The 12,495-nt window shown below is 38.9% G+C and overlaps 1 protein-coding gene across 1 annotated transcript in view; it reads right to left on the bottom strand.

Moving 5' to 3' along the window:
* DROSHA (drosha ribonuclease III) overlaps positions 1-12,495 on the bottom strand; it is a 70,234-nt gene that overhangs the window by 29,303 nt on the left and 28,436 nt on the right. The window contains exons 14-17 of the mRNA XM_082303470.1: positions 11,123-11,247; positions 7,682-7,781; positions 4,664-4,771; positions 487-594 (exon numbers count right to left, since the gene is read on the bottom strand). Of these exons, the coding sequence (XP_082159596.1) occupies positions 487-594; positions 4,664-4,771; positions 7,682-7,781; positions 11,123-11,247 (441 nt within the window). The remainder of the gene's footprint in view (positions 1-486; positions 595-4,663; positions 4,772-7,681; positions 7,782-11,122; positions 11,248-12,495) is intronic.

Raw genomic sequence — 12,495 nt, 5'->3', positions numbered from 1 at the left:
ATTATGTACTTGCAGAAATCAAGAGCTGAACAGAAGTTTGCAAATTTCTATTCACTACCAAGAAATGCAAAAAAAAAGGGCAGTGATTTAATTATTCTCTTTTAGAACAACAGGCTGTAAAAACAAGAAGCAGGGCATATACACTCATCTGCAGAACAACACTGTATTCTCTGTAAATATGTGAAAAAAAGAACTTACACAGAAATGAGTACTTGACAGTCTTTTCAGTAAGCGCATTTCCCTCTTTCTACATATGATGAGCAAATCCAGATCTACCCTGGGAGCAAAGGTAGGTGTAATATCTAGGTGCACAACAGACATCTCTATTGAGAAGTGTCTTGGGAAAACTGAAACTTTTGAAAGATCTTCAGTACAAATAATCAGGTCTGCCCAGGCTGTGGCAGCGCTGTGCATTTCAGCATTACGGATGAACTCGGCAGTATCACGAAGAGAAACCACCAAGCAGTTGGAGTTTTCATATCTTACCTGCAGCAAGCACCTATCTCGAAAAGTGTAGCCTATCAATTTGTCCAAGTGCATCAGACACTGATGGTAGCGGACATGGTGGGTGAGGACAGGAAGCATCATTGCGTGCTGAAAAAACAAACGCAATAAGCAACACCATTCAACTTCAGTGTACAGATTGAAACGCTGTAGTCTGGTACATTTCATGTGCTAAAAAATATCAGAAAGGTTGCCATTTGATTGTCTAGGAAACAGACAATGCTTTTCTGTTGGGGAAAATGTCAATAACATTGAAAAAACCAACAACTCTATTTTTTAACAATGGCAGTCCCCCTCTCTCAGTGTTTCAAAGAAGGAATTCTACACTAATATTGACTTCGGATGCATGTGGTTTGAAATAAGCAAGTAGTACAGTTTGTCAGTAGAGTAGTATAGCAAGTATGATATCAACATCACAAATCTTGCATAAGAATGAAAAGAGATACAGGCGAAATGCAGGATTTCAAGAATATTATGCATGTGACCATTTGTGAACTAATTTTTTTCTAATCATTCCTATTACTGACATGACATGAATATATTCAAAATAAAGGTGTGTTTTAAGGGCATTAAAATCTGAGGGCTGTCACAATTAATTCAGAAAGAGGATTGTGTATGATGAGAGGAAGTGAGTGTAAAGCATGGAGAGAAGCAAGAAAAACAAGCACACAAAGTAGATGATGTATAATTTACAGATAAATGATGTTGTGGATTTCTGCAGGTCACTAATGACAGAACAGCAGAAAATACGAACTGGTGAATGCTACAAGATCAAAAAATTAAGACTAACCAATGGCAAAACCTTCTGTTTAAGTAAAAGAGTGTGAAATTCCTGAGAACTGAACACAGAGCTGGAAGGCAATCACAGGATTATTTAACTTGGAAAAGACCCTTAAGACGATTGAGTCCAGTCACTAAACTAACACTTGTAAACTCCACCAACTAAACCATGTCCCAAAGATCTTTATGAATACCTTCAGGAATGGTAACTTCACCACCTTTCTGGGCAACCTGTTCCCGTGCTTGATCACCTTATCAGCAAAGAAATTACTCCTAACATCCAATTTTAAGCTCCCTTGGTACAACTTGAGGCCATTTCCTTTTATCCTGTCACTTGTTGCCCAGGAGGATACACCATCTCCCACCTGGCTACAGCCTCCTTTCAGGCAGTTGTAGAGAGTGATATTGGTCTCCCTTGAGCCTCCTTTTCTCCAGGCTAAACACCCCCATCTCCCTCAGCCACTTCTCATCACACTTGTGCTCCAGACCCTTCACCAGCTCTATTGCCCTTCTCTGGACATGCTTCAGCACCTCAATGTCTGCCCTGTAATGAGGGCCCAGAACTGGACACAGGATTCAAGGCGTGGCCTTAATAGTGCAGAGTACACGAGGATAATCAGTGCCCAGGTCCTGCTGGCCACGCTATTGCTGGTACAGGCCAGGATGCCACTGGCCTTCTTGGCCACTTGGGCACACTTTGGCTCATGTTCAGCCAGTTGTTGACCAGGCACCCCTCCCTGGTCCTTTTCTCTCAGATGGAAATAACCAGCAACAGCAAGAAAAAGACTCCCTGGATCTCCAAATATAAAAGATCTATCTCCAAATATAGAGAGATATAAAACCACTCCAAACAGAATTAGGAAGTGTAGGTGAAGTTTTATTTTGTTATGATGTCAGCCATTTAGAGTTTTCTTGGGGTAATTTGTAAGAACATTCCTTTCATCTCCATATAAACTGTACAGGTGTGCTTCCTACGTGTTCCTTCATAGAAGGAATTAACTGAAAAACACCAAAACAACCAAACCCAAAACTGTTTCACAGGACAACTCTGTTTCCCTACCTCTATGCTCCACTGTACTAGACAGAAAGTCTCTTCAAGCAATGTTTAGCATTCTTTACACCAACACATGTCCCTGCATTTGACGACTGAAATATCAAGTTTTAGACTTTTATCAGCTGTGGTGTAGTGAACAAAGAATTGACAGACCCCTGGGAGCACAGAGAAGGACTTTAATTTGACTCTTGCAGTCATATTGACAAAATGCTGCTTACCTGGCACTAACTACTTGATTGATTGATTCAATCAACGTCCGTCATCTTGGACTATTGCTATTCAATGTTTCTGATGTTTTATGTATTTATCTCTTTAGAAGAGATGTTGTTAAAATATGTATGAGTTTAAATATTCTGCATGTCCTTTTCTTGCTGCAGCTAACACAGCAAGGCAGAAACTCTCTCAAGTGCCCTCAGATAACGCCATCATCCTCCAGAACAACAAATGCTCCTGACTTGAAGCTACTAAGGGGAAGCAGGTGAGCTGAAATATTTTGGAATGCATGATGTCTCTCCTCACCATGAACACTTTACACTGCTGTTGGGGGCACACCAGCAACAGTGGTGTGGGTGGAGTGGGGCAACAGAGGTGGTGTCTTCTCAGCACGGCCAGATTTTGTCACGCTGTGTATTAAGTGCTGCCCAGCTCAGTGGCTAAGTACTGCACTTGATATACTGGGTAACTTCAAGTGAGCCTGTCAGAACTCAGCCATTTTACATTTTTTTTTAACATTTCACTTACCATTTTTCCTCCCCTTTCAAGCAGTTCATTTCTGAGACAGCAAAGACCAGTGTCATTAATGCTACATGGAACTCAGAGCAAGTATAAGCTATCACAAGTGGCTTGAAAGAGTTTCAATCTTCTAAACTGCAATGCTTTTAAAAGCAGTAATTTTAAATCACTGCACTTCAGCTCTGCCCCCAGAGCTGATTTATGCATATTTAGTTTTAGTCTTCTTTAATCTGGGAAAAAACATGTAGCAACAGCAGCAATCTTTCATTTTACAGACATACAGTTACTTACTCCTGGCCTCACAAAGAAATCAAATCAATGGACCTTCATACCAGAACTGGCTGATTTAGATGTTACAGCTGCAGATGGGCACAAAAATTATGAAATAGTTTTACTTCTATCATTCTTTGGTGTTTTGCTGTCCTTCAACAACAGAACGAAACAGGAATACCCAAGACATTGGGAGATGAATCACAAAAGGTATTACGAATAACACAGAATGGCTTCAAAATGCCTAAATTGGAAATTTACACTGTTTACTTAAGCTGTAAAACTAGACACAGTTCACAACAAAAAAAACTAGGAAAGGGATGCAATTTTCCTCAGCTATGTGAGAAGATACTGTGCCACTATGTAATTTTCCTCAGCTATGTGAGAAGATGCTGTGCCACTATTCTCCTTCCACTTCAGAAGCAACAGTAGAATCACAAGAAATGTTTCAGACAGAAGAAAAGCAATCCTAGTTATTAGCCTTTCTCTCACTCTAGAATTTCCCCTTTGGCCTCACCAGACTTTCAAGATTACAGCAGAATTTCTACCTATACCTTTGCCTAGACGCCCCTAATTTGTACTTCACACTGGTAAGCTAATACTAAGTTGCATGCATTTAACTCTTAAAAAACATCTCCAAAACAACAGCTAAAAAATAATGCAAGTATATCTCCAGTATAATTATATGGATGTTAAAACTACTTGAATTTTACTAATACAGTATTATATAAAAATTGCACTTATTTTTATCATATCACAAAGCTGGTGGCTGTCAACTGCTTCAGAATAGGATTTGACAGAGATATGTTCCTTGGAGATGTCATGCATATGAAACAGAGCATCTGAAAGATATCTTTCTACTGAGGCACACCTGTTCTAAACCAAAAATTAGTTGTGGTGGGCTTTTAATTTTTTTACTTTCTTTCAAGTAAAAAGATATTTCTTCATGCTTCACTGTAAAACTTGGGGTTTTTTTAAAAAGCTATCTAAATAGAAAAATATATTAAAATTAAAATATCTAAAACCAAGCCAGTTGATGGATTAAGATTCACACTAGACTCAACGTTTGGCAAACTTCCAGCCTCAAGCTGGCCATTCCTAACCCTTCTCCCTTGTGCTAATCAACCCTTGGCAGAAAAATTTAAATTATCTTTTTTGTGTGTATAGAGGAGGTGAACAGAACACTAGAATAGCTCCCTAAATCAATGGATATTACTGAGGCATTCATTTGCATTTGGCTCTTCAGCCTGGAACTACAACAAACCCTTGCAAAGGTCAGCAGCAGCTATCAAGAAAGAAAATACATCTCTCTGGTTTAGTCACCTGGCAGACGTCAGAGCGTATCCCCGTTTTCCAGAACCCCTGGCTGCTCAACTCCACGGTCACTTCACGTCTCATTGTGTTCTTCTGACGAATTTTCTGCAGTGCTTCCTAAGCAGGGAGAGAACAGAGCTCCTGTGAAGAACTTGCTACAACAAAGCACACCAACACCTGCCAGTGCCTGCACAACACCCATTTGAGGTTCAGTTCTGGTGAGCAGTTTCTACAGCTCGTACAGGTCTGGTAACTCCCAGCCACAGACCGTGGCAGATATGTTAGAATACAGAGTAGACAGGGGATTTTGGTAGACCAAGAAGAGAACAGAGGTGACTGCATTTTTTTTACTGCAAATGACAGAACAAACCGGTCCAACTCATACATCCAAGATAACACGTAAGTAAGAAAGTTAAAGTCCTCATAATGAAAGCACTTTCTTTACCAGAGGTACAAAACCACCTCTTCATTCAAGTCCATCACTATGAGTGCTCCTGGTTTGAACAATCAGGAGGAGCAAAACAGGCTTTGTTTTCTCATCTTGGCTACTTTGCAACAGTTCCTGCTCAAAAATGTCACTATGCCCAGTCTGGGAAAGGGGTCAATACTCACCAGTCCTGGAGACTATGCTGATGAAATCTACCAATATTACTTCAATAAAAATTTTAAAACTATGTTTTTCCTTGACCACTGGCTATTTGGTGTTGTGCAAACAGTTTGTTTCTAGAAACCGTGAAAGGGTCAGAATCATTAAAAGATTTTGACAGTATCATTAAAAGAAAATATTTTCTGTAAAAATGGAATGAAAGAAAAACAGATAAAATAAGTCAGTCCTGGATCAGAATCTCTTGGTTCCAATACTATAAAGCCCTGGGGTGTGCAAGCTCCCCACACACCATGAACTAACTGTAGAGACTCCCCTCAGTGCTCTGCCTTCTTCAGAACACAAAGCTCTTCAAAGATGCAACCTATCCTGCCTCTCCTTCTCCTTTTCACTACAGGGCACTTGCTCAAAGCTGTCTCTTCCCAGCTTCCAGTTTGAAGCCTGTGAGCATATCTGGGCAGGAACAGGCTCTGTTTTCTGATTTGCAGAGACTCACAGAGCAGTTCCAACAGTTGCACCTGTCCAGACACAGATTCATCAAACCTCAGACACCTCAATACAGAGCTGTCTAGGGTAGGAGGCTAGTTAGCCCTGGCTCCTTTTATATTCAATGAAGGGGATAAATGGCTTCAAAAATGCATTTCTCCCTCCACTGACTTCAAAGTGAGCCTTCAGGTCCCAATTTATGCACCTGCTGTAAATGCTCAAAGTTAGGTTAGAGGAACAAAGCCCCAGGCATGACCTTGTCACAAATGATATCATTGTACAACTCACAGTGGTGGATGACTGATGGCAGAGGGAACAGAGATGCTTGCCAGCACTGTGCCCCTTGTGCATTGTCAAAGGTGTGTCACTGGGTTTTTCCTGAAGCAGGTGGTACTGTATTTGCCAGACCTGGCTGTATTTCAGTCCGACTGGCTCAGGAGCACTCCAAAATATATGATTCATAATCGTTAAAAGCCCATGTACCAGCGAGGTACAGCTCTACAGCTCCTTCTGACTTACTGACACCTCCACTGGCAAATATATAGATTATCCTCACATAAAGATTCTGCTTCAGCCCTGTATGCCTCTCTGTTGGCAAACTACTTATAAAACTTGTTATCCTAGATAATACAGTCTAGAAACAAAAATAAGCAGTCCACACAGCAGTGCTAAATAGCAAAGGAACATTTTATCTTCTGGAGCAAAATATGATCACCACCTTATAAACAGTCCACTACAATTTTACAAAAAAGTCATCCATTCCCCCCAATGAAAGGATGTTCATAAAACAATGATATTCTACTTGCTCTGAGTGTAGTTGTGGCAATCAAAATCATCTCCTGTAAGAGCAAACCTTTTTTTCCTTTACAACTGTGGCACAGTTCAGTCACAATGTTGTGGGGTTTTTGTTGGTTTTTTAGTTTTTTTTTAAATTTACAAGTAAGAAGCTAAGGGCTTATTTAATATCAGCATAAATAAAATATTTACTCAGACTCTTGCTCACACAACAGCACTCTATGCTTTGCAACAACTAAAAAAATCAGGTGTAATGTCATATGTATCAAACACTTACTGCAACCAAAAGTACACAATAAACTGGGGAAGTCTCAGGAATCACACTCCATGATTCTCATGGGTCCTTCCCACCCCAGGGTAGTCTATGATTTTATGAATAATCAGTGTTTCTAATCAATAAATAAAAATACAACACAATTTAATTAAATACTGTCCAGTACACAAGAAGTTAATTTCTCCTCTATGTATTCTTTACATATATTGTCAAATTGAGTGCCTGATAGGCACCAGACAAATTTAAAGCTTCAGTCCAAGGGTTTACAGAAATAGATAGGCTGGTTTAGGCTATATTTAGGAGTCTTTGTTTTTCTGATTTTAATTCCCAATTGGTTGAGCATTTACACTTAGGAAATGCTTATTGCTCATCACTTTGTGAAGAAAACCAAAAAGAGAAAAATATCTTGTCTATCATACAACAATCAGATGATTTCAAGTCAAAGATATTGAGCAAGGTCACTGTACCACCTAATAAATTACATTTTATGCGCACAAGTGTGGCAGTTTTTATCTCAGAATAGAAATGTATAAAATTATGAGCCAGTTAAAAGTACATTATGAAATAAAAAGTCCTCCTCTACACTAACTCTTGAAACCATTAATGGCAACAGCTACAAAGAAGTTATGGTTCCGTAACAATAATTTCTATAATTGGGTAAAAAACTTGCAGTAGTCTGACAGCGGAAAAAAAGAAAAAAACCCCATTCAATAACAAGCATAGATAAAAATAAAATCCGTGTTAAGAGTCTGGAAATAAAATCTTTTGTGAAGGATTTCTATTGTTTCCATAAATAGGGCAGTCATATGGCTTTATTCCATCCCAAATTACAATGCTCAATTATCAGTCATAGGAAGGTCCAGAATACCTCTCTTTGTGATAATTTCTGTTTATCAGCCTGTTTGACTTTGGGACTATTAGCCAGCAGGTGACGCAGCTTCACGTAACTCTTCCACAGCTTTTGGTACCTGAAGGACAAAACCAGAAAACAAGTATTTTGGTCAATAAACAAAAGTCTCTCCCTGTTTGTCATTATGAGCACACCAGCTGCTAATAATGCACACAGAATGTCTACAAGCATCTCTTTGCTCCAGAAAAAAAAATAATCTCAAAGCATTTTCCAAGAGAGGTGACAGCAGTAGTCTCTGTAGCTGCTCCAGAAGGGTGGGCCAAGTAGCAGAGAGGAGGCATTAGTGTGCAAAGTGAGGTAAAGAACAGCAAAGACCAGGGCAGACCCCAGGTGTCTCAGATACCCATCTCCCAAAGGGCCACCTCTGCATGCTGAAAAGGCTTGCCTGCAGCTTAACTCAATTCAGGCAGGTGAAAACTCCCTCTTCTCCACACGGTTTACCTATCACTCACTGCAAAGCAGTAGCACCCTTTCCCAGGAAGTGTCTGTCCTTACACTGGCTCAAACATTTCAGTGAAGCACCTGAGGAAGAGCTCTACAAGTCACATGCAACATGAAATTATTCTGTGAAAAGTGAAATGAAAGTTTTGTTCCCTATGGGTTTGTGCTGAATGGAATCAGCAATTCAAGCTATTTCTGTGATTAGCACATATTTAAGTTCTCTGGTTTTCTCCAGCCATCTAGCCTTATTTTGGTGGTGTCTAATTACACATGAACTTCAATAACAACTTCTTCCTCGGTGGGAGGCCCTCAGTAACCTAGCACAAACTTTCACCAAACTTGTAAGAACTTACTCCATTTGAAGACATCATCCCACCATTACATTCAGCTGCAATTCACCAACAGGTTCAAAAGTTACAATGGGAGGAGCAACCAAGAGAATCATGACAGGGACCTTGTGTCCTTAGGTAACAATGCTACCTTCAAAATGTCACCTCTGTAGAGTTTTTTCAGGACAACCCATAAAATCAGACTTTGAATAGGAAGCAGGGAATTAGAGACCAGAGGAAAGAAGTTTACCCAAGTTATTTACTTTTTTTTCGTATTTACATTATAGAAGAAGATCCTCCTCAGCACCAACTTAGAGCAGTGGTTTTATTAGGAAGTGTTCACGTTAGTGGCTTAGGAGTCAATGAAGCAGCAACTCTTTTACTATTTCATAATCTTCTCACCATCCCACATTCACAGATACATAAACAAATCTTTTCTTATTGGCATTTTTTTTCCTAGCTATTTCTCTGCAGCGTTCTTGAATGCATACTCTCTGCCTCTGGAGATACTGATATTTTTTCAATCTACAAACACATCTGAAATGCTCAATCCATAGATTTTTCTCATGCTCCATTCACTGCACTTTTGCAACCTGCGGAATAGCACATCTATTTCTGACAAATCAACATCCAAAAAAGAAAAATGAGTTAACGAACAAATCAACCAAAACGAAAAGTACAAATGCCTTGAGGAGGTTTCAACCCGAAAATAAGAACCTGAAACTGTGATCTCCAATACACATTTTTTTACTAGTATTGATAAGGGTGAAACAAGCTTTGTTATTGCAATTAAGTTTGAGAATTAATAAACATATTACCATTACAAAAAAATTCTGTATTAGAACTTCACAAAGAAAAGACACATTAGAGGAAAATCTCTTCTGGGTGCACATATACCAGAGTTAAGCCTAACATTTATGATGGCACCACAGAGGTCTTTCACAAAAAAAGGCTTTGTTACATTGACAAGACAAAACATACCTACTTTGTATAAGCAGCTCCAAGGTTAAAACCCGAAACAAAAAACAAACCCACAAGTAAATTTTAAAGAAAGTTAAAATAAAAAGCTGTGGGAAGAATAATTTTTGTCTCTTTATACTGTTTTCAATGAAAAGTACTAGAACTTTACAAATACCAATAAATTCAGCATCAAAGTAGAGATAATTCTTATATTTTTGGGTCTAATTATTTCCTTTTGATGAACAAGAAAACTAAAAGATAAAGTGGATTAAAACTCATGATCAAAGCAAAAAAAAAAAAGTTTTATTATCTGGATTAGAACTCAATATTCCCACTTCCTGCCATGTTAGGTTTAAAATTCTCAGCAAGCAGTTGCAAAAGAATAAAACTGCAGATCTGGTGAGCATTTTGGACATAAATCACCCTCTCTTCCTACATTTTTGTTATTAGTATTGTTGCTGTTACTGTTTGTTTTCTTATCTCACTGCTGTTTCCAGTAAATCATTCTTCCCTCAACCCATGATCTCTGCCTTCTTGCATCTCTCAGCAGAAGGGGAAGGGAGCGGCTTGTGGTTCTCTTTAGTGGGAGTACTGAATTGGGGAATACTAATCCTAAACTACAGCAATGGGGAAAAAGACAACCTTAACTACACATGCACCAGAGACAGGCTCTATACTGTCGTCATGCAGAAAGCAGATGTCCCTATCAACGGAAGAGTTCCCTGAAATTGTCAGAGGTTAAGAAAAGAACCGGGAACAAAATCCAATCATCACTTTCGCATCCCTTCATCAATCCACAGTGAAACAGTATTTCTTGCTCTGCCTGAAGTCCTGATTCCCTCTCCACTCCTTCTCTACATTCCTCTCAAACTCTATCAGGATATAAAAAGTACAGAGAAAAGTAGCATGGGTGCAAGACCTTCCAAGCTAGGAAACACTATGTAGACATGATCCTTCAAAGCACAGAAAGAGATGAATAAGTAGGACGTAACAGTATGCAAGAAACAAACATCATGAAGAAATCAAACAGAACCTGGCTATATTATTCCTCATTAGATATGAGACCTGAAGAACATCTAATTAAACAATCAAGTAGCAGCTCTGAAATAAAAATCAGCCCTTCTGCATACGATGCACAACAGTACTGGTTAAGTGATTACCTGAAATCTTCTCCCTACAAGTAGCATAAAAAGATTCAAACAGTGATTTGAGAAATTTAAAAACATCAATTCAGGGCTGTTTAACAAAATGACCTAAAGACATCCTCTAGCTCAGGAGTCTATATGCTACAGACATTAGGAAGCCTGGGTAACCATTTCTCCCTCTCTGCCTTCCTGTTACGTTATCCTCTCCCTGAAAACCCACTACTGGCCTCTCAGAGGAATAATATGGAGCTTGAGGAACCACCTTTTGCTGGACCCAGAAGAGCTGTTCTCAGGTTAAGAAGTATCATACTGCACATACACGCACGTTTACTTCAGCAGATCCTGAATTATTGCAGAGAAACAGTTATACCTTGTATTTTCTAATTTGCAGGAGCTTGTGCCCAGTGTCATAAGCACTAAGCTTTGTATCAGACTCACCTAAGCACATAACCAAGCCCTATTTAAGGCATGAATGACAACAGTAATGAGTTCCTGAACAAAATAAAGAAGGAAAAGCTTCTTACTGAGGATCTCCAGCATAACTGAGTTGAGCAGGTCGTATCCCAAAGTGCACAATAATAGGGAAAGTAATTACATCAGGATTGAATTGTTCGCGGTCCAGTTGATCAATACGAACTGAGCTTGGTTTCTAGGAGAAAAAAACAAAATACAACTAAATTGACAACAGCTTCATGGAAAATTTACTGCCTCAATCCCACACTATCCAGGAAACATGAAGCAACAACATTCCAAGTTTAATAATACGCACATTAAACCAATCACTAATACTATTATAAACATTTAGCAACAACAATAACTGAAACAAAGTTAATTGACCTAACGCTCAGAGGAAAAAAAATAAGGCCTTTTAATTTTAATCATCTGGAAATTTACTTTGACTATTTCCAAGAACTTAAAACAACTTCCTCTGGTCAAGCATCACACCAGAAATAAAAATTAGGATTAGCATTCTGGCATCCAAGAACCCACATGCTAGAGCAGTTTGCTGAGATCAGGTTACCTCTCTAATTTTAGTTGTGTTCATGATTTCCCAAAGCAAAGGAAGGCATTATTAGATCCATTCAATCACACAGACTAAACAGCATAAAAAAAAAATCTGTCATGCCACTCTCAGAAAAGGCTCCCATGCTGAGGTGTACAAGGAGGAATACAGTTTTGTATAATGAAGAGACTTTTGCCCTTTTTACAGTTCAAAACAGAAGTTGTTTTTATTGTTAAAAAGGACAGTGGAAAAGAAGGCAACTTTTGCTTCAGCTCTATAAATGCAGAGTAAGTAATTGCACATCACCGTAGCAGATATGCTGCTCACAGAGCTCTTCATCACTTACCCAGCATATTTAAAAACTCAGCTGAAGGTGCACAGTTGGTCTCCAAGTAAACAACTTCTCCTTTACCTGTCAAGCTGTTTTGCAATGTGCCTGCTTACTCCCCACTTTGAAATCAGCTGGAATAGGCCAATATATTCTGCTTGTCTTAGGTTTCAGAAAAAGGGCATTACTTCTAGTTACCTGCATCTCAAAACTTCTCATTTAGCACTGTGAATTTCTCAAAGATGAGTTTCAGTGTTACAGAAACAGCTCCCACCATTCTCTTCACAAAACAATAAAAACTGTGTCAAGAACAAAGCTTTTACCCTCCAAACCACCTTGGCAGAACTGTTCACAGGAATAATTTTCTGCATGGATAAGCAAAGCCAACTCTATATATGGCCACAATTTCCATCTATTCTAGAAAAACAAAAACTTACTTAAAAGCTTGACTTTCAGACACAGAAATATTTTCCAAGGGAAAAACGTTTATCAGCTTCCCTTTAGACAAGATGACTGAACATAAAGTTACATGTCCCCAGCCAAAAAAAAAAAAAAATTTAGGTTAG

The sequence above is a fragment of the Coloeus monedula genome (assembly GCF_965178545.1).
Source record: "Coloeus monedula genome assembly, chromosome: 1".
In the NCBI taxonomy this organism is placed as follows: Eukaryota; Metazoa; Chordata; class Aves; order Passeriformes; family Corvidae; genus Coloeus; species Coloeus monedula.
The sequence above is the reverse complement of the archived record's forward strand: the minus strand, read 5'-3'. Positions and strand labels throughout refer to the sequence as shown.